At 41.6% G+C, this 24,411-nt stretch overlaps 1 protein-coding gene across 2 annotated transcripts in view; it reads right to left on the bottom strand.

The window, feature by feature from the left end:
• The window catches only part of CNKSR3 (CNKSR family member 3), a 64,424-nt gene that overhangs the window by 11,923 nt on the left and 28,090 nt on the right, over window positions 1–24,411 (bottom strand). Inside the window, exons 1-7 of one of the 2 annotated variants that reach the window (XM_052784678.1) lie at window positions 21,814–21,848; window positions 21,352–21,515; window positions 13,582–13,784; window positions 12,153–12,240; window positions 9,254–9,295; window positions 7,292–7,411; window positions 65–124 (exon numbers count right to left, since the gene is read on the bottom strand). In XM_052784678.1, coding sequence (XP_052640638.1) covers window positions 65–124; window positions 7,292–7,411; window positions 9,254–9,295; window positions 12,153–12,240; window positions 13,582–13,760 — 489 coding nt within the window. In that variant the 5' untranslated portion in view covers window positions 13,761–13,784; window positions 21,352–21,515; window positions 21,814–21,848. Of the gene's footprint in view, window positions 1–64; window positions 125–7,291; window positions 7,412–9,253; window positions 9,296–12,152; window positions 12,241–13,581; window positions 13,785–21,351; window positions 21,516–21,813; window positions 21,849–24,411 lie in introns of those variants that run through there. The other variant, XM_052784676.1, reaches the window with a different exon arrangement.

Here is a 24,411-nt window from a genome sequence, read left to right as displayed (position 1 = left end):
TCAAGCTAACTCAATCAAAGCTACTGTCAGATAGCCTGAAATAATTTACATTTACTTCACTTACGTTTTCTGTAGTTCCAGTAATTACATGTAATCCATCATAAGTTGATTTGATATACATTCCCTAAATGTAAGTACAAAATGAAAAACAAGTTTAAAGGCAAAAAAACGCATAACTTATCTGATTAAACAACTGTTGGCAACAGACACAAAACATTATTAAGAACACTTAACAATTCACATATTTTCCCTAGAAAAGTGTGTGGTCTAATATTACAACATTCTAAACCTCTTCACAGATCACTTTTACTGTAATTAATTATAATATTTATAATTACTTAAACCACCTAATATATGGAATGCAATTTAGAAACACTCTCTGGTAACACCAAACACTGCTGGTTTCCCTGCCTTGTTGGTCTTTGGTCTTGAACAAAACTTTATTTCCTTACTGCTGGTCTGCACTAGAGAATTACAGGTTTTACTAGATGGCCACCAGCTCTCTCCATACAAAGCACACTTACACAGGTGGGCTACAAATATTGCCTACGTGTTCTTTTACAATTTCTCTTGGCAAGCCAATATACAGACTGGCTTGTAACCACGGTGCTGACACAAGCAATAAAAGCTCTGGCAGAACTAAGTATTTGTGGCTGTGTATTTTAATGCTGAGTGTAAATGCAAGGACAAACTCGGATGAAGTGGGTGTTGACCATATGAACACCAAATTAAAAATCACCAACCGGCTATTAACTAATAATTGCATGATTTCCCCACAAGAGGTGACCAGTACGTTGGTTTCATCATTTATGAATAAATACATCTCAACTTTTCCCGCCTACGTCTGTTGTTAGAAGCACTCACACTGAGCTGTACAGAACTGGATGTTATTCAGGAGTCATAGGCACCTTATCTGCCTGAAGTTACAACACTTGCTTAGAAGTACAAGAAAAAACACCAGATTTTTTTGCCCCTTCCTCTCCAGCCAAATCCCTTCCCCATTTGCCTGCCCGTATCCAATTGTGTGCACCTACCTCCTCATTTTTTACTTAGTCCAAGCTAGGCTAACTCTGCTTTGTTGTAGCTTGTGCATTAACAAAGAGGTTCCCATAATCTCAAGAATGCATGACTGATTCAGTCAAATCCAGTGGCCTAAGTAAAACTATATAGCACAGTAAGACTGTAATTCTTCCTCTAAAAGTGTTCACCTCTTCTGCTTTCAGAGCCAGGGCGGGAGGGGGGAGCGAACACATGTGCACTTAAGAGTTTAAATTCCCTCCAATTCATTCTAACATGTCTATTCCCCAGCCAGAAAATCCACCAAGATTTCAAACTCAGTTTCTCATAACCACCACTCAGCTAAGCAGCATCAACTGAATGAATTAGATCCAGTAACATTATACAGTCACCAAACATGTAAAAGGATTTCTCATATTCCTGCTAACAGCAAACCTCAAAAATCCTCATATTCTTCTCAGTCTTGCTATAAACACACATAAAAACGCGTCTTTCAAAACACAAACATCATTTCTCATCACCTTCTCCGTCCCCCAGGCCCCCCTAGAAAAACAGCTGGTTAAAGTAACCTGCAAAAATAAAACAACTGATTTCACAAACATCTGTAAATTCTCCAATATCCTGGTTAAGACACAAATCTGCAATAATTTATCATCAAAAATTATATTTAGGATTATCATGGTTTAACCGCAACCAAGCACCACACAGCTGTTCACTCACTCCCCACACGGTGGGATGAGGGAGAGAATCAGAAGAATAAAAGTGAGAAAACTTGTGGGTTGAGATAAAGACAGTTTAAAGACAGGTAAAGCAAAAGCTGCGCACGCAAGCAAAGCAAAACCAGGAATTCATTCACCACTTCCCATGGGTAGGCAGGTTTTCAGCCATCTCCAGGAAAGCAGGGCTCCATCACATGTAATGGGTACTTGGGAAGATAAACGCCATAACTCTGAACATCCCCCTGCCCTCTCCTCCTTCTTCCCCCAGCTTTATATACTGAGCATGACATCATATGGTCTGGAATATCCCTTGGGTCAGTTGAGGTCAGCTCTCCCAGTTGTGTCCCCTTCCAGCTTCTTGTGCCACCCCCAGCCTGCTCACTGGTGGGGTGGGGTGAGAAGCAGCAAAGGCCTTGGCTCTGTGTAAGCACTGTTCAACAGTAACTAAAACATCCCCGAGTTATCAACACTGTTTTCAGCACAAATCCAAAACGTAGCCTCATACCAGCTTCTATGAAGAAAATAAACTCTAGCCCAGCCAAAAACAGGACAATATCCACTCCTTATTCTATGCCATTTATGTCATGCCCAGGTCCCACACTTTCCAGTACATCCCAGTTAGTCACCTTTCCTGTCTCTTCATATATACACACAGATATCATTCCCTTAGTCTATGGGCCATCCCACTAAAATGTCCATTGAGTTCATTTAGTCCATGACTTTGGGCTCCATCTGTCATAACAGTCTTTCAGGGCAGGAAAGATGGTGTGTGGTGTCAGACTGCTGTGTGCTGAAGCCAGTTCTCGTTCCATCACCACTGTGCTTGTCCAGTTCCATCATCGCTGCATTTTGCTCGGTTTCATCAAAGTTCATTCTTCATTAACCTGGGTGATTTTTACTGTAGTACCCTTGATATGCCATACGATTACCACAGAAGTGATGATATACATTGTTATATACCAATTAACATCATACAATTTAATTCATTGGCTATTCTCACACAAAATCAAATCCCCTTGGGGTATACATCAGACTTTCTCATCCTCCCTCATTACCCACCAATTGTACCCAGGTCCTTGAGCAAAAGCAATCCTGCGAATGGGTTTGCCTTTGCCTGAGGCAGGAATAACCCAGACTGTCTTCCCTAGCGTAATTTTTATGTGCACTACAGGGGCTTTATCCCCTTCTACAGTACGTAAAAGTTCTGATAGAGCAGGGCCAGCCCAATTGGCAGATCCTTTAGTGCTGACTAACCAGCTGGCTTTTGCTAAATGTGTATCCCAGCATCTGAAGATCCCACCACCCATTGCTCTCAATGTAGCCTTTAACAGTCCATTGTATTGTTTGATTTTTCCTGAGGCTGGTGCATGACAGGGTATGTGATATACCCATTCAGTGCCATGCTTTTTGGCCCAGGTGTCTATGAGGTTGTTTCAGAAATGAGTCCCATTGTCTGACTCAATTCTTTCTGGGGCACCGTGTCGCCACAAGACTTGCTTTTCAAAGCCCGGGACAGAGTTCTGGGCAGTGGCATGGGGCACAAGATGTTTCCAGTCATCCGGTGGTTGCTTCCACCATTGTAAGCACACGGTGCTTGCCTTGGCGAGTGTGTGGGAGCATGATATAGTCAATCTGCCAGGCCTCCCATATTTATATTTCAGCCATTGTCCTCTATACCACTTGGCTTGCTTAATTGCAGCATGTTTCACATTCATGGATAACCTGCAAGTCCACCCCTCAATCACAAGCCCATCTATATGTTGCATCTCTTCCCTGATGGCCTGAGGTATCATGGGCCCACTGAGCTATAAATAATTCACTCACATTGCCAATCCAGATCCACCTGAGCCACTTCAATCTTAGCAGCCTGATGCACCTGCTGGTTGTTTTGATGTTCTTCAGTGGCCTGACTCTTGGCTACACGAGCCTCTACATGACATACTTTCACAACCAGCTTCTCTGGCCGGGATGCAATATCTTGCCACAGTGCAGCGGCCCAGATGGGCTTACCTCTGCATTGCCTCCGTGCAGCTTCCAAGCTCTGCTTCTGTTGCTGCAACCACCCCCACAGGGCATTTGCCACCATCCATGAGGCAGTATAGGGATAAAGTATTGGCCATTTTTCTCATTCAGCAATGTCTAAAGCCAGCTGGAAGTCCTTCACCTCTGCAAACTGACTTGATTCACCTTCTCCTTCAGCAGTTTCTGCAACTTGTCGTAAGGGAATCCGTACTGCCGCCTTCCACCTCTGATGCTTTCCTACAATATGGCAGGACCCATCAGTAAACAGGCATATTACTTGTCATTTTCTGGTGATTTATTATACAGCAAGGCCTCTTCAGCATGCATCACCTCCTCTGGTGACACTCCAAAATCTTTGCCTTCTGGCCAGTCCGTGATCACTTCCAAGATTCCTGGACAACTGGGGTTTTCTATTTGAGCTCGTTGTGTGATCAGTGTGACCCACTTACTCCACACAGCATCAGCTGTATAATGTGTAGAGGAGACCCTTCATTTGAACATCCAGCCCAGCACCAGCAACTGGGGTGCTAATAGGAGCTGTGCTTCAGTACCAACCACTTTTGAGGCAGCTCGAACCCCTTCATATGCTGCCAGTATCTTTTTCAGTTGGAGTATAGCTGGCCCTGGGTCCTCTGTATCCCTAACTCCAGAACCACAGGGGTGAACCTCAGTTCTCCCCAGTTGCTTTCTGCCAGAGACTCCAGGTAGGGCCATTCTCCCCAGCCGCAGTATAGAGCACATTTTTAACATCTTGCCCTGCCCAGACTGGCCCAAGGGCTACCGCATGAACTGCCTCCTGTTTAATTTGTTCAAAGGCTTGTCATTGCTCAGGGCCCCATTTGAAATCATTCTTCTTCTGGGTAACTTGATAGAGAAGGCTTACAATCAGATTGTAATTTGGAACGTGCATTCTCCAAAAACCCACAATGCCTAAGAAAGCCTGTGTTTCATTTTTATTAGTTGGTGGAGACATAGCTGCTATTTTGTTGATCACATCTACTGGGATCTGATAACATCCATCTTGCCATTTTATTTCTAAAAACTGGATATCCCATGCAGGTCCCTTGACCTTCCTTTTTTTTTAATGGCAAAACCAGCCTTCAGAAGGATTTGAACTATTTTCTTCCCTTTCTCAAAAACTTCTCCTGCTGTGTTGCCCCATATGATGATGTCATCAATGTATTACAGGTGTTCTGGAGCTTCACCCTGTTCCATTGCAGTCTGGATCAGTCCATAGCAATCACTGGGACTGTGTTTCTACCCCTGGGGCAGTTGATTCCAGGTGCATTGGACGCCCCTCCAAGTGAAAGCAAACAGTGGCTGGCACTCTGCTGCCAAAGGGATTGAGAAAAACATATTAGCAATATCAATTGTGGCGTACCACTTGGCTGCCTTTGACTCCAGTTCATATTGAAGTTCTAGTATGTCTGGCACAGCAGCACTCTGCCACAGCATGACTTTATTCAGGCCATGATAGTCTACTGTTGGCCTCTATTCTCCATTAGACTTTTGCACTGTCCATATGGGGCTGTTGAAGGGTGAGCGAGTCTTGCTGATCACTCCTTGGCTCTCCAGTTGATGAATCAGCTTATGGGTGGGAATCGGGGAGACTCTGTTGGTGTGATATCGCTGCCGGTGCACCGCTGTGGTAGCAATTGGCACCTGTTGTTCTTCAACCCTCAGCAACGCCACAATTGAAGGGTCCTCCGAAAGACCAAGCAAGGTAGACAGCTGCTTAGTTTCCTCCGTCTCCACAGCAGCTATACCAAAAGCCCACCATACCCCTTTGGGTCCTTGAAATACTCTCTCCTGAGACAATCTATGCCAGGATGCACAGAGCCTCTGGGCCAGTCACAATGGGGTGTTTTTGCCACTCTTTCCCAGCTAGGCTTACTTCAGCCTCCAATATAGTTAGCTGTTGGGATCCCCCTGTCACACCAGAAATACAAATGGTTTCTGCCCCTTTATAGCTTGATGGCATTAGGGTACACTGTGCACCGGTGTCCATTAGAGCCTTATACTCCTGTGCATCTGACATGCCAGGCCATCAGATCCACACAGTCCAGTAAACCTGGTTGTCCCTCTCCTCCACCTGGCTGGAGGCAGGGCCCCTCTAGTACTGGTCATAGGATTCTCTACTCACTCCTTGTAAAAACAGATTAGAATTCCTTTCCATAGGATAACAAGTAAGATCAGCCCTTCCACTCTGCCTGGGGAACTGCCAACTGGAGACTGGAGCAGCAATTTTCCTGGACGTACCCCCATTTGTGATTGTTTTTCCTTGCAATTCATGTACCTGTGCCTCTAGGGTCAAGGTAGATTTTCCACCCCACTTCATATCCTCTCTGTGATCCCACAGGTAAAACCACAGGGTACTCTGTGGTGTGTACCCTCTATATCTTCTCTCTTGAGCAGAAGAATGCTTACTCGTAATAGCTGAGATACTGGTCTGTAGAAGTGGGGAGTAGGACCTGCCCTCTTTGAGTTGCTGGAGCTCCTGGAACTGTTTTTCCAAATAGGTCTTTGGACTTTTGGGGCAGTTTTTCCACAACTGAGATGCAGGCCCATAGTGAGGAAGAGAGATTTTCTTCATATTGCTAGAGTTGGAGAGCCATTTCGTCCACTGTCAGTGCCTCTTCATCTTTTCAGGCCAGTACTGCCAATGAGTTGGCATACAATGATGGTGCACTCCATACAAATTTCCACTACCCGGGTCTTGTGCATTGGACTTCATCTTGATCTGTGGGTAACTGCGCATTGTCTGGGTTATAATAAATCATCTGTAGCATGGCTAATTCCTTCATGTACTGGATACCTCTCTCCACGGTGGTCCACTTGCCTAGGTGACATGTAACATTTTCCTTGAAGGGATACCTTTCCTTCACACTTGACAGGAATCGCCTCCAGAGGCTGAGGATTTGTGTCCCTTTTCCAATTGCTTTGTCAATGCCCCCTTCCCTAGAAAGTGATCCCAGCTGCTTGGCTTCCCTACCCTCTAATTCCAGGCTACTAGCCACATTACCCCAGCATTGGAGCAGCCAGGTGATAACGTGCTCACCTGGACAACTGCTGAAATTTTTTTGCATATCCCATAGCTCACTCAGGGATAGGGATCGAATGGTTACCTCTTGCTCTGCCTCTTCCTCCTGTTCTTGTGATGGCCCTGCTTCATCCTCCTTTACTAAACAAGCTGACTTTCATGTCCATTTCTTCTTGTGTATAGGGGCGACTGATACTGGCACTGGTTGATTCTCTGGTTCAGCTGCATCACCCATCACCAGGGTTTTAATAGCCACAGTGCTTGTCAAAACCAGGACAGGGATCAAACTTATTAAACGTGCACACCCATCTCTGGCAGCCGCTCCAGCACACTGCCTGACAATTAACTTTCAGAGTTCCTCTCCATGCCTCTTTCTGCTCCCCATAGGATATTACTGGTTTTGAAATATCTTGCTATACTCACACATGCAGTGGCTCACAAGACTACCTATTAAACATTGGGGACATCAGGACACTCCAGAATCAGTTCTTACCAGGCCTTCCCCAGGTTTAATGTTGGTTAAATGAACCTCCTCCAGACACGCACACTGGCTCATCAATGGATCTGTAGTTGATCGGATGGCTTTATCACAAATGCCATTTAAAGTCTTGGCCTACAATGAGAACATACAAAAAACAGCTACAAAACTTCTCTCCAGGCTTCTTCCTCTTTCAGTTTTCAAAAACGGAAAGGAAATGAGTTCTATAACTTGGTCCACTAATAAAGCATAGTTAAGAATCACCGAAATAGAAGATTCATTTGTACAGATTTATTCTACAGCCCATTTATTTTCTTACTGTAACCTAGTACAAACCTCTTTCCATTAGTACCACCTCATCATTGCTAACAGATGTCAACACATCCTCTGTTTAAAAAAATAAACACAAAGTATAGCAAAAAAATTGGGTTCGGGGTTTGTTTACTTTAACAAAAATATAACCCATTAAAGTATTGAAACATTTTGATAATCAATTGACAGTTTTTCATACTGTTCTTTAGTTCTGCTATGAGAATAAAATTGGCCAAGTGTCAAAAAAAGTGAGGTGCTAGCTGTTTATCTGCACAAAGCTTTACAGTATAAGGTACGACATCTAGCACTTAAGTGTTTCAGCATTACTTCTCTCCACCGTGCCTCTGAACTGACCTCTTCTGGAATGCTTACACAGGCAAGGTTCATATTTCCTTTTGACCAAAACATACTGATCCTAAGCCAATGTTATAACTAAAGACGAATTCTGACTGCGTGCGTGTCAGTGAAGTCAGAGGCAGAATGGCTTTGTCTTGTAGAACTTTTAACTAGCAGAATGGCTAATTAATCAGAAAAAAAAAAAAATCTGTGCCCTCCCTACACTCACAAATTTCATTAATGCCCCACAGTGTGTTTTGGGTCTTGACATTAACTGAAGCAATACTGAAACTCAAAGTAGGTTACAAAAGCTTAAAGGAGAGGTGAGGGAGGATTAACAGACAGCACAGTAGTTAGTTATACACAATTTGGGAAGGAGCAAGGTAAGCCACCTTTCCACAAGGGGTTTGAATCCTTCAGTCAAAGTAGACATAGGTAATTACAGGATGGGGGAAGCTGTCTCGTAGGAATATATTTGTTTGGATTACAATGGTCCCTGGAAACAATAGTTCCAACATTTTTGTTTTGTTTTACATCAGATTTATAGAGCAGCAATAAAATAAATCGAAACAATGCCTAAGTGTGAACGTGAGGAACTGCTCAAACAAGGGAACTCCAAACAACAATACCTACTTCCAGAGTGGGTATGCACAAATGGAAGAAGAAAGATGCAAAAAACTCCCTTTTACGTGGTCTCATTATTTATGGACAAAGTTATTTTTAGTTATTGTGCTACTAAATTCCTAAGCATCTATGAGCTAGCGGAAGGCCTTATCAAAGAGCACAGCCTGGTTCATGTCAAAAGCAGGAAGCGATGATTAACTGTTACAAAATATAAAAAGCATTCCATTATGCTCCTCATTTGGTCACAGGGCTGCTTCAAACAACCCTGAAAACTCAAGCTCAAGTACAAAGACAGAACTTCAGTTCTGTGGCAGGGCAGTTCTTTTATATGAAGAAGCTTAATTAGCCTTATTAAGGCACTAAATGCACATCACAGGCATAATTGTTTTATTTAACATACAATCATTTTACAGTACTCCCCTGCCTTGAAAATTCGAGGTCTAAGTTCTCTTGAAAAAATAGCTGTGCAATGAAACTTTAAGGAATATTTGACTCCATGCTATTACACACACTACCCATCTGTTCAAATTTCATTGATTTCCTCTACGGTAAAAAATATTCACAAAATGGCCCATAACAATGTTTACTTGCATGATATGCTTGTATGTGTGGGATTAGAAAGCTGTTGTGAGTACAGTCAGCATAGAAGCCACCGAAATAAATGGGAATCCAGGCAGATGAGTTTCAACAGAAATGTGTACTTACTACAGCCTGAACTTTATCTTCCATGTCAGCGACAGTGCAATCCTAAAAACAAAACAAGAACAAAAGCCCTACATTAACCAATAAACATGTAAACACATCATCTCTGAAAACTGCAAAACTGCCACTTTAACCTCAAACTGAAATAGAGTTATTCATGCTGCAGGGATTAATCAGATTAGTTTCACCCAGTAGGGCTCAAGTGTACTGTTAAACAACTATTTTCTGGCCCTGGTAGAAAGCAATAATAAACCTTGATAACTAAGAGAACATGGGATTCAATTACAGCAGCAGACTCCTCCAGAGAAGCAGAACCCTGCACAATAAAACTAGACTCTCAGAAGGTCGGGCACACAAGCTTGCCTTACACCGACAAACCCTGACTCAGGTGCTCCTCTGTCCCAGGCATCAAAACGAATCTAAAGCATATTGTTAAAAATAGAATGAAAAGTGATTTTTTTAAAAATATTCTATCAATTCCTGACATTCCTGAGGGCCAGAGGACTACACACAAAGCATTATTTACACAGCCCAGGTACCAAAATTCTTTGGACTGAAACAAGTTCATGTAACAAACTACAGAAGTCGTCATTGTTTTCTGCAAGAAGAGCTGAACTACAGAATGGTATTAGATTCTCAAATTAAAAAGTTAAAACAGCAAGTAAATAATGAAACAAGATTTACAATATCTATAGGGAGAAAACCCCCAACCCTAAGCATTTAAACAAGCTCAAAATCCAAGATATTTGCCCTTGACATCTCAACCTGCATAACTACCATACAATGCCCAAGAGATGCATCCAGGAGCTGTGAATTGAAGCTGTTCTGTATTTCTGATCATCCTCAACAGTGCTTCTGTTCCCTCCTACCTCTATTCCGTGCTTTTAAATACAGAAGTCCAAAAAAACCATACAGTCCTCCAGATATGACCACACCAGGGATATGTAAAACATCTCAGCTATGTTCTCTGTTGTAATGACCACCAAGAACTCAGGTCACCCTTTTTTACATTCTGTCAAAAGCTTCAAGACACTACTACAAAGTTTAGACTCCATCATAGTGCATCAGCATAATTTCTCTCTGCTAAGTACATCTGCATGAATCAATAGTGACTGTCACCTATCATCATGCAGCCCAGTTGCTCAGTATTGCAAAGTCATTCTGCTCCTCTTCATTTCTACTTACACTAATTATTATTTTAAGCTTAAAGTTTGCCATAAAACTTTAAGAAACAGTGGAGTAAACTCTGTTCTTTGTATCTATATAGCTGTCATTAAAGTTAACTGGAATCTTACTGCATTCCTACCTTGCTTTATTATTCACCCACTTTTACACATCGTTTATGATTATGCAGAGCAGCATTGGTTCCACAAGAGCCACTCTGGTCTCTTCTCCACTATGACAACTGACCATTTATTCCCATACTCTATTGCCGAATAAGAAATACTTCTGAAGTCTAAAAACTCACCTAAAGATTCTTCAATTGTATTTCTCTTTTCCACGCCAGTGGACTCCTTTGGACCATTCTAATGTATCTGCAGTGTCCCAGTACAAAATAGTGCTGATTCTTCCCCCATTAATGCTCGCTCTCTTATGCACTAATCCCATGTTTTATTATAGCTCATATCAAATTAGCAGAGAAGTACTCTGATGCTTTTTAGTAGGCTAGGGTTGTATTTGCCAACTTCCATTCCCCTGCTATCAAAGGCCAATTTAACTGACAGATTAGACACCGTTTTTAGTAGTTTTATTAATATAGTTCAGCAATCTCATAACTCAGTTCCTGTAGCACTCTTGGGTGAGCACCATCTGCTACTAGAAATGCTTACTGTTCTACTTCGCAGTCTGCAAATCTGTAGCTGTAAACCACTGACTTTCTACAATTGCACACACAGTGCCCAAACAAGAAGGGCATTCAGCAGCAAGCCAAACTGGTGCACCTTTGAACTTATAATATCCAGACACTATCCTTTCACAATGATCCAACTGATATAATTGTATATCATCATAGCAGGACAACTCGCAGGATGTTGCTGTCCTTTGACATCATCCCCTCAAAACAGGGAGAGAATCACCCACGTCACAGGACATGGTCCTTCAGAGTTCAAACAATATATGGCCACGGACTAACGGCTATGAGCAAGTTCAGCAGGAACTGAAGCATGCACACGATGCTTCACAGCCAAAGCAGTGGCATGCTGTCAGAACAGTTTCAAAAGACAGGCAGTATTATTCAGAGAGCGAAATGACGTCATTTGCCAAGATTGCCACAGCTACTACATGTCCATTTAGCTATTACCGATACAAGCACTCATCACACAGCTGATAAATGGTAAGTTTTGAACAAAACAGTGTGGTCTCACACTACTGGCAGAAAAAGCCTGGCTAGCGGGATTTGTGTTGTAAAGGTGGCAGGTCCTTCAATTACATGCCGCATTTCCCATCTGATGGCTAAAACACTCTCTATGGGACAAGACCTAAGGAGTCTGCAAGCATAGGTATAATAACCAATGGAGTCATATTTTTGTTTAGAGTTAGCACTGATAACTGTTTTTCAACATGTAGTTTGGAACTTGAAAATCTTCAGATGCAGACCAACTATTTCAAAAACTAACCCTCCTTCCATTAAAGCTCAAGAAAATATGAATTGCCTTTAAACCACAGTCACTTAAAATACAGCTAGCAATCACAAAATTGGAAATTAAGAGGCGGGAAACAGAGGGACAGACACAACAAGTCAGAAAAATGGACAACTGAAACTGACTTTCATGGACCTTCAAAGTTTCAAGTCCAAGTTTCAAGTCCTTCCAATTAGCACTCTGTGCACAGCGAGCACATTAATTTCCCAAACACCCCCTTTCCTTCCCTTTTGGAAAGTGAAGAGGAAAAGAAATCAGCTAACCTTCTGAACAGTAGTAGTGAGATCCAAGCAGAGCTGAATTATTCTGTTCTTCATTGAAGAAAAGTCAGCAATACCTGTAAACGGGGTCCTGCAACAAGAGAAAATTCCCCTTAGATCAAAGGGACCACTCTTCTCCCATCCTACCTTATCAGTGACAAATAGCACACAAGAGCAAGAGCTGAAACTCTGATATCCACACAAGCATGAGGATACAGTATTACAATATAAATATTCCTGACTGCATAGTCCTGCTCTGTCCTTGCACCAAAACTGGTGAACATCTAGCCCTGTGGTAAGCAAGTTTGGAGGGCAAAACCAGAAGAAACGGTCAATTTTCCAAACTACAGTTCTCTCAGCTGCACGCTCAAGTCAGATCATACCGACTGTGTTGTAAAAATCACACCCTTGGGTTTGCCAGTGAGTGGATTTCTAAATTCCAAGTCTTTGATTAAGAGAGATTCTCTAAAAGAAGAAAAATGGATTTTCACATTTTACACACAGAGCTGCAGTGAGTCTCAGTCTTAGAGAAGGATCATTATAGGTAGTGCTGCTTTAGAGCCTATAGCGCCTCACCTCGGACCCCCAGGCAGCTGAAAGAGCTAGAAGGTGGGGGGATGGGGGGTGGAAATAACCCCAGCAGGTTTGGAAATGGACAACCCATCTTGCTGACAGTGAGTTGCGGAAGAAATTTAGGGTGAGCTGCCAGCAACAGGGTGAGAGGAGAGGACCAGGTGAGAGGCACAAGCTGTTAACAGCACTGCCTGGACACGGAACCAACTCCTTGCTGGAGAACAGGGATATTAAAGGATAAAAGTGCTCCTTGCTGCTCGTCCCCATGCAGCTCTCTTCCTAACCTTCCTTCTCAGGAAAGCTGGCAAGGGGCTTGAGAATTAATGTTCATCTGTTATCATGGACAGCATCCCTGCCAGCACCCGACCAGCTCTGTTGCGTGTTTGCTTCCGCTGCAGCTGTCACAAAACAACTCTGGGTCTTGCCATGGGGGGGGGGGGGGGGCGCACGCAGAGTCTCTCCCACTGCTCAGTTTCCAAATCACAGAGCTAAGGCCACAATTTCAGCAGAACATTAAGAATTGTTTTAGAAAAGGACCTGCCAATGACAAGCAATTTAGAAGGTAGGAAAGGGAGAGGAGGAAGTCACATGTATGAGAAACTGACCTGAACAGGAAGACTCCTACTTCTATAAATACCAGTTTGGATACAATGTTAACAGTTTCACTGGTTTTAGCAAGAGCAGAAGCACAAGAGTAGATACCCTAGACCAAGTTTTTTCACTAGAGGCCTTCTGGCACCACCAAAAAAGAGGTGAGCAAGGTCAAGAAGATCTTTACACCCAAGCATCTAGAAATTGCCCTACAAGGAGAAGCAATTCATTACAGCAGTAAATTAGAATACAAAGATTTTATTCTTACCTGTCCAACCATGCAAGCAAGGCTTTAGCAGCACCAATAAGCTCTACCACAGAAGTAAGGAATTCATTGGGGGGCTTGCGAGAGGTATTTCCATCATAATTTGAACTTTTCCTACGGCTGCTGATGTAATTTTGCAGATTGTTGGATGATGCTCGCAGCTTGAGAACCAGGTTCTTCATATTGTCTGTTTCAAGGCCATAGTTCTGCAAAGAATGTTATTAAGCTTCATAAATCTCCCTATTGAGTCATCTATTTATTATACCACAAGTTACAAACTCATATGGGGATGAAAGGTCTGAGGATTTGCCCAATTTTTTTTTTTTTTCCTGTTTTTTGCAAAAATGCCTTCTAAGATTTGGTCTACACTACAGCCACTAAAGAATACTTTTGTGGGTGCCAAACCCCCCTAGTTTCTGACATCAATGAGATCTGAGGACACTTTTCAATCTGAATGAAGTCCCAGTGTCCTATCGGATGTCATTTACCTTTAAAATGTAGTTGGAGTAACAGGATTTTGTTGTTTTTCTTTTTGTTAAAGGAAAGCAAATGTTTTTTCTTAAAATGTTTTCTATACTGTGGTACATAAACACTGAAGTAACATTTCATTCACAACTAAAGATAAGTTTAATCTGGCAAGAGATAAAAACATCAACAGGAAGCAAATGTAATTTCACAGTCAAAAGCTGGAATAAATATTTGGATCACAAGTTTTCAGTAACTGTGCTCCTTGATTACAGCAGGGCAATTATTTACAAGTTTGAGGATTGCATTAACACTATACATAGATAATTAAAATAATTCTTAGACATTGTATTTTTTATTCAACAGCATCTTTATAAAAATTTTTTAAACCTTAAAAATCTAAGTCCTGCCTCTAACTTCAACTTCATACATTCAAATACAACCCACATTCCGTAAGATTAAAATCCTGTTCTTTTAAGCAACACATTGATCATCTCATTCCAAACACATCAGAAATGCTATACTGTTCTGAAGGCAACTCAATCTTGTAATCAAGATTTTCTTCTTTTTGCTGTCATTTTGCAAATGTGTGAATTATGTAGCAATATGTTGCTGAGTATCTTTGCTTTTGAGTTATCCCACCTTGCAAAACCTGTGGGTATCTTCTGAAATTTAAGTCCCAGGCAATGCTTTTAGGGTGAAAATTCCTACTTTTAAAAACAAACAAAAAACCACAACTACACCAAAGCAAAACAAAAAAACCCCCACCACCAAAACAAAAAAACAAAACAAAAAACCACCACCCACAGATACAAAAAACCCTGTCTTTCTCTATTCTTTTGCTGCTGCAGATTCTGCTACCAACCTCCAAGTTCCATAGTTTAGTCAGCTATACTATCTACTCTTTCTCCTTTCCCCCTCAAAGAACTAAAGCAACTAGAGCAAATCTTAATTCCCTTCAATTCCACATTTCCAGGGGTTCCCAGTACCTCAACTCAGGATCACAGCCAGCTCACCCAGGCTGCAGGGGAGCTCAGGAGGTCTCAGTCCAAACTCCTGTTCACAGCAGACTCAGCTATGAGCCCAGACCAGCTTGTTCAGGGCTTTATCCAGGCAGGTCTTGAAAACCTCTAAGGACAGACTGCACAACCCTTGTGGGCAACCTGATCCACCGTCTGACTGTCCTCAAAGTAAGAAAGTGTCTCCTTATACCAAGCCTGAACTTCTCATTTCAACTTCTGCCCAAAGTCCCTCATCCGTCTGCCATGCACCACCATGAACAGCCCAGCTCTGTCATCCTGCCAACCGTGTTGCCCCCCCACTGTAGGTGCTAGGGACCTGCTGTTAGGCCTCCCTGAAGCCATCTCTTTCCCAGGCTGAAGAAGTCCTAGTTCCTCAGCCTCTCCTCACGGGTGAGTTCTCCAGCCCTGACCAACCTGGTAGTCCTCCACTGAGCGTGCTCTGGTTTGTCTTTCCTGTACTTGGGCACAGGGGCACACAGACTAATGAGTGCCAAATAAAGGGCAATAATCACTTGCCTCCCTCTCCTGGCCATGCTCCCATTAATGCAGCCCAGGATGCTGCAGACTTATTTGCTACCAGGGCACACTGCTGGCTTGTGGATCTATTCCCTCCACAGTCAAGCATCCAGAAAACAGGCTGGAATATCTTAGATTAAGTCATTTACAAAAGATGAAACAGAACCTTCACCCCAAAGAAACACAGCAGTGTAAGGAGAGGTTTCAGCTACTCAGCTACCTTTAAAATACCTACCACCTCCTATGGATAAGATCCCAGTGGGCGTAAGTTACACAAGGGCCTCCCTCCTCCCCCTGAGGGCTCTTGGCAAGGAAGTACCCTTAAAGTCCAGCCAGGAGTAGGGGTTGAGAGGATATATCCAATTAAAAAAATGCCACTGTTGCAACAGCAAAGGTTATCCTTAAATTTTCCAGGATGACAGAGAGGGAAAGATTTGGATTACTAAACAATGTTAAAGTACTCGCACACCGTCATGTGTGAACTTATCACCTTTTAATTTTAGAAAAAAAAAAAACCAACAAAAAACCCACCACAAACCAAGAGCATCATTCAGATGTATTTCTTGCAGTAGTTTTCTCCTCCTCACAGGACATTGCATATTAGTCTATTTTTGGAGGAATACCTTTTCACCAACAGGTCTGGATGTGGGGTAAGTTCCTGTGACCACAAGAATTTGAAAGTAGCCATGTGCCAGAAATCTCCTCCTTTAAAAGTGGAATTTGAGGACACTGACACCCCTTTTTCCATAAAGGGGCAGAAAATACAAAAGATTTTTTTCTGTACAGTGGTATAACCACCTAATCACTCTGGTCAGAGCTTCAGGGAATCTTCATATATTTAAGTATCTCCAGGTTTCTTCTTTCTGTCATTCAGTTGCAAAAATTGTGCCCACCACCTGTGGGTGTCTGTGATTAGAGATGGCCCCAGCATTTAAGAGGACACGTGTTAATATACCAGGTCAGATTTTGGCTTTGGCCCTAACATTCACACATTCCTTATCACACCTCTTTCACCTTATTTATACAGCAGGTCAGTCCAGACTGACTTTTCCAGTTCAGCTAGTTTTTAAATAATTTTGTTAAGTAGTTCTCAGTTTTGAGGTGGACTTCAGCAACACAGGTGTTGCCTCTGGAGATATAGGGGCTCCAGCTTATGACTGCAACTGGTTTCCCCAACAGCCTATGAAGAGCACATCACAGCCAAGCTCTCCAGTCACTGCATTAAGCTTTCCTACAGCTTCCCCCAGACACTCTACAGAGTGCACCTGAGGTATCTAAACCAGCAGTTTGTGCTCTAGGAAAAGTCCTGGCTAAGCACTGTGCCTATCCAGCACAACAGGGAGCACGCAACTCTTCAGTACAGGCGACCGAATTCTCCAACTAATTCTCCAACTACCGATCAGCCCGGAGGGATGAACTTCCCCAGAACACAGGGTCATCACAACACATCACCTCAGGGCCAGGTGAATGCAAGCACAAAAGATCACTAATCAGAGGACAAGAGAGAAGGAAGGCAGCAGCTGACTTGGATTAATTTAACTTGTCATGGAGCTATAGCCCCAGTTCAGGACAGATAAGAATGTTGATAACATGGCAGCACACCAAAGAGCCTTCACAGCAACACACAGTTGAAGTGCAAAGCTTAGCAGGCTTTTTTTTAAATATTTCTACAGGACTGAGGCTACAATATTTAACAGTAGTATTTATGCAACCAAAAGGTTTTAGATGTTGCTCATGAACCAAAAAATGTTACATTTTCCTATCGCTCCTGATTTAAAACATCAAAGTTGCTTTCATCAAAACACAGGCTGAAGCCAGCAGTCAAGAGCACCCCATGTCAAACATTCCCAGGTTGTTACTCATTAACCTGGGGAGCCACACACAGGGCTGGAGCAAGAGACAGCACACACACGTGCACAAGAGTGCGCACGCACACAAGAACGCACTCTTTCCAAACTCCATTACATTTAATGAGAAAAATTACACTGACCAGATAATTGCTCACGGTCAGGCAGCCAACATAAAATTAAAAAAAAAAAGTGTGGCTAACTGAAGTCAAAAGAGCACAGCAGTTGTGTCAGAGCTGACTTGGGTTGATTCAGAGCTCTGCTACTGCCCAGCGGCAGCATTACCTTCCCCTTCACAGCCATGTTCACATGCCACAGTGTAATGAGCTGGATCTGCTGGCTGATCCAACTGAAAACCAGCTCTGGGGAAAAAAAAAAAAAAAAAAAATGAAGAAAAACAGACCAAATGCCTTCTCAAAAGCTGATCCAACTCACTGCATGCCTATATAAACACTAGAGTTAACACAAGGTACTGTCAGTCACCCGTTCTTGCTCTCTCCCTTTTACCAGAAATGCATCCTGAAGAATCCAAATTGGAGTCCCAAATTTCCTAATAAACAGCACTAAATCTAAGTTGAGACCTCTAGATAACTGAAATCTTATGAAGTGGTGCATAAACACGGCGCTTTTGACAAAGATTAACCACAAAGGATAAGTCTTCATGTATGCATGTCCTATTTTATGTTATGATGTTACATTTTGTTGCGCTGCAAATATGCTGGCAGAACATTACTACCAGTGAAATTATCAAAGGCACAATGCTAAAAACTATGTTCTTCTTGTTTTGTGGTTTGGGTTTTTTTCCGATTGCTTAAAACTAGTATCTCTTTATTCTAACCTCAAGAAAAATCAGCTGCTTTTTTGCTTTCAAACTCTCCCATCATACAACATAGGTAAAGATTCAGAAATCTAATCCAAAGAACACATTAAAAGTCAAAATATTTGCATATAGTTTCCTGTTAATACTTGCATTGTTTTATATTTATTATGTCCAAACAGGCTAGTCTACTCATCAGGGAATGGTGAGTAAGTATTCAGTTTTCACCACCACTCTAGATGCTTTTTGTCCCAATTACTTGGCTGAAAAAGCTTATTTTCTGGATCCCTGCCCCTGCTTTTGTCATCTTGCACAAGTTTAAAAAGCATATTTATGTATGTTTGTTCCCCCCTCCCAAATACTTCAGTCAACTAAGAAATGTCTTCCTCCCTTCCCTTTTCTCCCCCAAGTAAATATTGTCATCGACAAAAAGATAGACGCACTCAAGTTGATGGGTTTTTTGCCCTCTGGGGAATTCAGTTTCTTTGCTATGTCCTCGAAATTTCTTAAATAAGTCTTCAACACCTGTTCAAAAACTCTATTAGACCAGCTCAAGAGCAACAGAAACGTGTGCCCACAGGAAACCTTCACTTTTTATCCCCGACCACACTCTTTCCCACTGCCTCTTCAGCTGCAGCTTTGTTGTCCCTGCAGCCACTGCTAGAAGGAGATCAGGGAACACTGCCTCATCACCACAGCAGCAGAGAAAGATGCATTCATTTCTCTTTCAGCTATACTGGTTCTAGAGTTCACTTACTGCTGCAACAGACACCATAACTTGCAGACATATTTTCAGCTTGGCAATGTAGCTGCCAAAGAGGGCTCTACCCCTATAAAAATCTTAAAAAAAAAAAAAGAAAAGAAAAAAAGGTGTATTTGGTGTCCTTTCTCAAGGAAAGGTCTACCTTCACACTGTATTTTTACAACTGATCTGCTGAAGCTGGAAAAAAGGTTTGTATGGTCAATACTTGAAAAGAGTTACTGCAAGAAAAAGATGTTCCAAAGACAACTGTTTCACTGCCTGTAGAGCCGCAAGTGTTCTTGCAGTGTGAGGGAACCAAAGCACTGATCTGAGAGAAGCTCAGCTGGAAAACTGCTAAGGCAAAACTAGATAAAAAAAGGAAATTCTTCTTGAGAACTCCAGGACTGGGGAACCACTAAACCCCCCTCTCAGCCCTTCCCTCCACCCCACCCCCGCCAAGAACAACAACTTTCAAAGCCTGACCTCAGTCTGGCCCAGCCAATGCCACATTTCCACAGTGTAAGCTAAAAACATGGGGGGGGGGGGGGGGGGGGGAGAAAAAAAAAAATCCCAAAACAGTTCCATTACTTTTTAATTCAAGGCCCCAAAAGTTAGGGAAATGTCACTATATATACACACACACAAAAAAAAAAAACATCCACTAAATGATATCAATACACAGACCCACTTTCAAAGAACTCATACAAGTGGAATAGGGAAACCTTTATCCTTCCACACAAAGAGAAGACACAGCAAAATAAAAAATTGGCTGTCACTAGAACTTAAAACACACCATTCCCGGGGGGGGGGGGGGGGGGGCAGGGAATCAACAGTGGTTTTATACAACAAACCTAAAAACTCAAGGCAAGAGGCATCAAGGTGACAAAGGGTATACCTAAAACACAGGAATTCTTCCTCCACCTCTTAAAAGGGAACAGGCATATTTCAGCTGCAATATGTGAACTCTAATGCATAATGCTCTAACTTGACCTGCATTTCACAACAGATTTCCAGAAATGAGTGTGAGGTCAAAACTTTTGTCTACAAAGGAAATTAGAAGGAAATTGTAGGAGATAGAACACAGCTTTAGGTTCTGGCGGTCATCCAGCTTTGTTCATTTTATTCTAATATTTTAAAAAGTAAGAAGAAAAAAAGTGCCTTTGGGGGCTGCCACATCCATTACTTCAGTCCAGACTGGATACAGCACATGTACATTTACTAACTCACCAGACACCTTCACTTGCCTGACAGATTATCCCTTCCCACAACATGAACTGCATTTCGGGCTAATTATGTTCTTCTAATAGATTTTCAAGTTAAATGTTAAAAATTTTTGATAGGTCAAATACTGAAGAGGAAATAAAACATTTTTTCAAACATAAGAGCAACTCTTTGGGAAAGATTTCAGATTGTATGAAGTCATTTCATTAAATACACTTCTTTCAGTACAGGCTATCCAATTTGCTCCTGGTTAAGGAGAACAAATGATCCCTGTAGCACCTCTCTGCAGCAAATAAAGCACACACATCACACAGGCAATAAAGACTCTCCATTTTAAGAAGAGTATGCTCAGTGCTGCAAGTCTTGCCTAATGAAGGGAAAGCGGGACAGTGCTGGCCGAGGGATCATTGGGCAGCCTTTCCCACCCTTCTCCCTGATGTAATCATATATACCTCTGGCACCCATATGCTGCATTACATCAAACATGTCTTCAAGACTGTGTCCAAACTACAGCTTTTAAATAAAGCCTGCACTAGCAAAACAATCCAAAATATATTTATTCTTTTCAGAGTGTGTTTGTTTTAAAAGTATCTGTACAGTTATATATCAGGACTAAGACAGAGGAACAGCTTAAGTTCTGAATCCAACGAGAGTTGAACTCGACTGTAACTGAGTTAGCAAAACATTCCTCATTTCAAGAACATTTTCTTTACTTTGTACATAGACTACAGAATTATCCTAAACCCATTTCAACTGATGTGAGGAACCATTAGCAGCAGCTGTCATTTCAACAGTATGTCTTCTATCTTCTAAGACAAATTCACTCTACTCAATAGCCATTTTAATCACCCTGTTCACTAACAAAAGCCACAAGATCTAACAATGCTACTCAGACAACTTCTTTCTTTAGAAGTGCAACCAAACGATTTAGCCTTGCCTCTTATCAGGAAAAAGTTAAAGTGCTAGTAACACAAAACTTGCAAGAATTAAACAAATTCTTACTGTTTTCTTTTACAGCGATGTGTAAATGTGTAACAGAAAGCAAGAGATGTGGGTATTCTGTTTTATCAGACTCGCCTTAGTTATTCACCCAAAAGAGCATTTTAAGAAATTCTTTGCGCGTCTGTTCACCACTTAACTAACCAGTGCACACAGGAGATCCACAGCCTCTAGAACCAGCTCCTGGTGTCCAATCCGTGAGACACCCAAGTCTTCAAGGTCCTGGTGAGAAATCTGTAATAGCTGTTCACCATTTATTTTCTCCCGTTCAAATTTATGGACATACTGCTGCAGGCAATCATCCAGGCCTACCAAAACACAAAAGAGAGAGAAAGGGATGTGATTATAAATTCCTATCTTTTCTTCCCCTTCCCCCTGATTAAAAACAAACAAACAAACAACCCCACACAAACCAAACCACACACCAAAAAAAACCCCACACAACAAAAAGCAAACCCTGCAAAAGACAAATTGGAAGTTCATACAATATATGATGCCAAATTATGAAAAACTTGCAGCGCAACTGAAGTTGTACCACAGGGGCACAGAAACAGAGCACACAGGCTATATGGGTCTTTGGGTCACCTAAGAGAATGCACAACCCACCTGCTCCTTGTGGATCAAGCTCAGCAGTTAAGAATGTCCCTTTGGTGTCTGCATAGGCAAAGATATCAGGGAGCATGCGTAGACTCAGCTATCAGGGTAACCCAAAACCCTGAAGGGCAACCAAAGCAACAACAATAAAAAAATAACAACTGACCAAAAAAAGAAATACAACAAGACAAGACAAGAACAAAGGTCTTCCCCAAGGCCTAGTTAAACAAACAAACAAAAGCACAAAACCCCACAGTTCCCCATCCACTTTTATATAAAAGGACTGAATGAATGCTGAGAGGAAAATGGAACAATCAAAGGCAAAGCAATCAAAATTAAGTTTGGCTCAAGTCTCATTATTCCCTTGATTTATGAGACCCTGCAGCTTCCTGAATCAGTCACATTCCTTCCCCTTGCTAAGGATTAATGGCACACACAAATAAGAAATCTAATTCGCTTTTGTATCTATGAGGTATTTTTAAAATAGAGTATTTTGCCCCAGCAACATCCTCAAAATCCTCACTTTAAATGGTGATTCTATGATGCTGTTCTCTACAGTATCTTTTCCCCAGTGGTTACAGAAAGGATTTCTGGTTTTCATTTTATTTAACTAAACTTCATGTGTTAATCCTGTTTTGTGTATTCTGCTCATTTCCTCTGTTCTTAAAGATCCTGTGAGCAGCAATAATCTGGAGAAAAAATTTAGATGGATGTGTTATTTTAAAGATGATGCAGTGCTCTTGATGCCCTGTTCCACTTCAACACATTAACTAGAGCAAAAGAAACAGATCCAATTAGATACATTTTGTAGAAATACACTACCTTCACTGAAAATAGTCGACAAGCAAAAATTCAGATTACACGTTTGACATCTACTTTGTAGCATCCACAACAGCTACATTGTTTGACCCTTCCGTTTTAAAAACATTGAACCTTTAGCTGTATAAAGGATGTTTATCCACTATGCTGGCTCAAAAGGAAGCCATTGAGATGGACAGGATGTCGAATGCTGCAGATGAGAAACACGAACAGCATCCTGAACTACAAGGAAACAAGAGCCAGAAGACCAGCACTCAGTTCCACTCATGGAACCACAGTAGCAGCCTGGAAAACAAGCACTCCTGGCATATCGTACTGCCAAGAAAACATCTGAGACAAATCACAAGGGGGAGTTCTAGGAGTCACGTGAAACATACTCTTTTCATAACAGCAGCATGAGCAGTCACTGCTGCCTTGCAGTGTCTGGTCACAGCAGATCTGTAGATGATGGACTCTCAAAAGTACAACCTTACTTAACACACATCACTTGCCTTTATAATGCTCATTCAGGAATTAGGAAGGACAAGCACCCTGGCACTTAACAGTGACCCCTTTCCATGACTCGGGAAGCTTAATTATTGTAGTACATCAAAATCTGACTGAACAAGCTTGACTCCTCCATGTACAGAGCTACCAGTGTGCACAGCTTGATTTTTAAGCATAATTATGAATGGGAAAACCTGCATGCAAGATGAGCAGAGTCTCCTAGGGCTACAGTTGTTTGGGGGGCACTCTTGTTTCTTCCCATCTGTCTTGGCAAGGCCGCATAAATTTTGAAAATTGAGCCCAGTGTTCTCTTTCCCACAGGCACCAAATTCTCCCTTAGGCTATACAAACTCTTTTCCCAGGAAAAATAATAAAAAGATCTGGCCTTCATTGTTTAACAATTTATTTTTTCAAAACAAATTCTCAACCAAGGCTGACATACAGCACACATATTTGGCATTCCCAATTTTTAATGCTGTCTTGCAGACCACTGTTTCCCACCATTTGCCATTGTAAGCCCATAGTTTCCATTACAAATTACACAAACACCTAAAATAAAACACTATTCAGCATGCAATGAAGTTTTTATTTAAGGGTTTTGGATGCAGTGTTGCTTTTGCCTACTATCCTTTCGGTGTGGTGACTTAAGTTTCTAGATCCTCATTCTATGCTAAAACATGAGACTCACAAATGTATGTATCTCCCCCAAGAAATACAACTATGGCTTTCAGCTTGTCTGTGCTTGCTTTTTTTAATTCATGCTTGTCTGTTCTTGAAGGTCTATCACAACTTGAGCAGATACCTCCAAAATATTTTTTTAATAAGAGTCCTTAAAAAAAATACTTCTACAATCACACCATAAGACTATATTTTATAAAACAAAATATTACAAAATCACACAAATGATAATTCAAAACAGTCAACACAGAGGCACAGCCGCTCAGCTAAAAAGGTATTTAAGATTAAGTGACCAAAACTATGCAAAGCAGGAAGTGAAGACAGACCCACACACTCATGGCAAGCATTCACTAATGGTTTAAGATGAGCTTACTAACATTAGTGTTGTTATTTTTACTAAGAAACATATGGAAAAATCTTAAACATTTTAATTGAGATTGCAACCACATTTACAGCCTATTGTTTAATTTTCCATCATATGAATGAAATGTTTAAACATCATATGCAAACCAAAAAATTCCTATTTCTCCAAAAGGGAAAGGAAAAGGGAGGAAAACAGGACTCAGAGCTGTTCAATAAAATAAACAAAATAATATTTAAGTAAAGTTTAAAAAGTCAGCATTCAAA

Source organism: Harpia harpyja, chromosome 4 (assembly GCF_026419915.1).
Source record: "Harpia harpyja isolate bHarHar1 chromosome 4, bHarHar1 primary haplotype, whole genome shotgun sequence".
NCBI classification, from domain to species: Eukaryota; Metazoa; Chordata; class Aves; order Accipitriformes; family Accipitridae; genus Harpia; species Harpia harpyja.
Note: the sequence above shows the minus strand (reverse complement) of the source record. Positions and strands in the feature narration are given on the sequence as shown.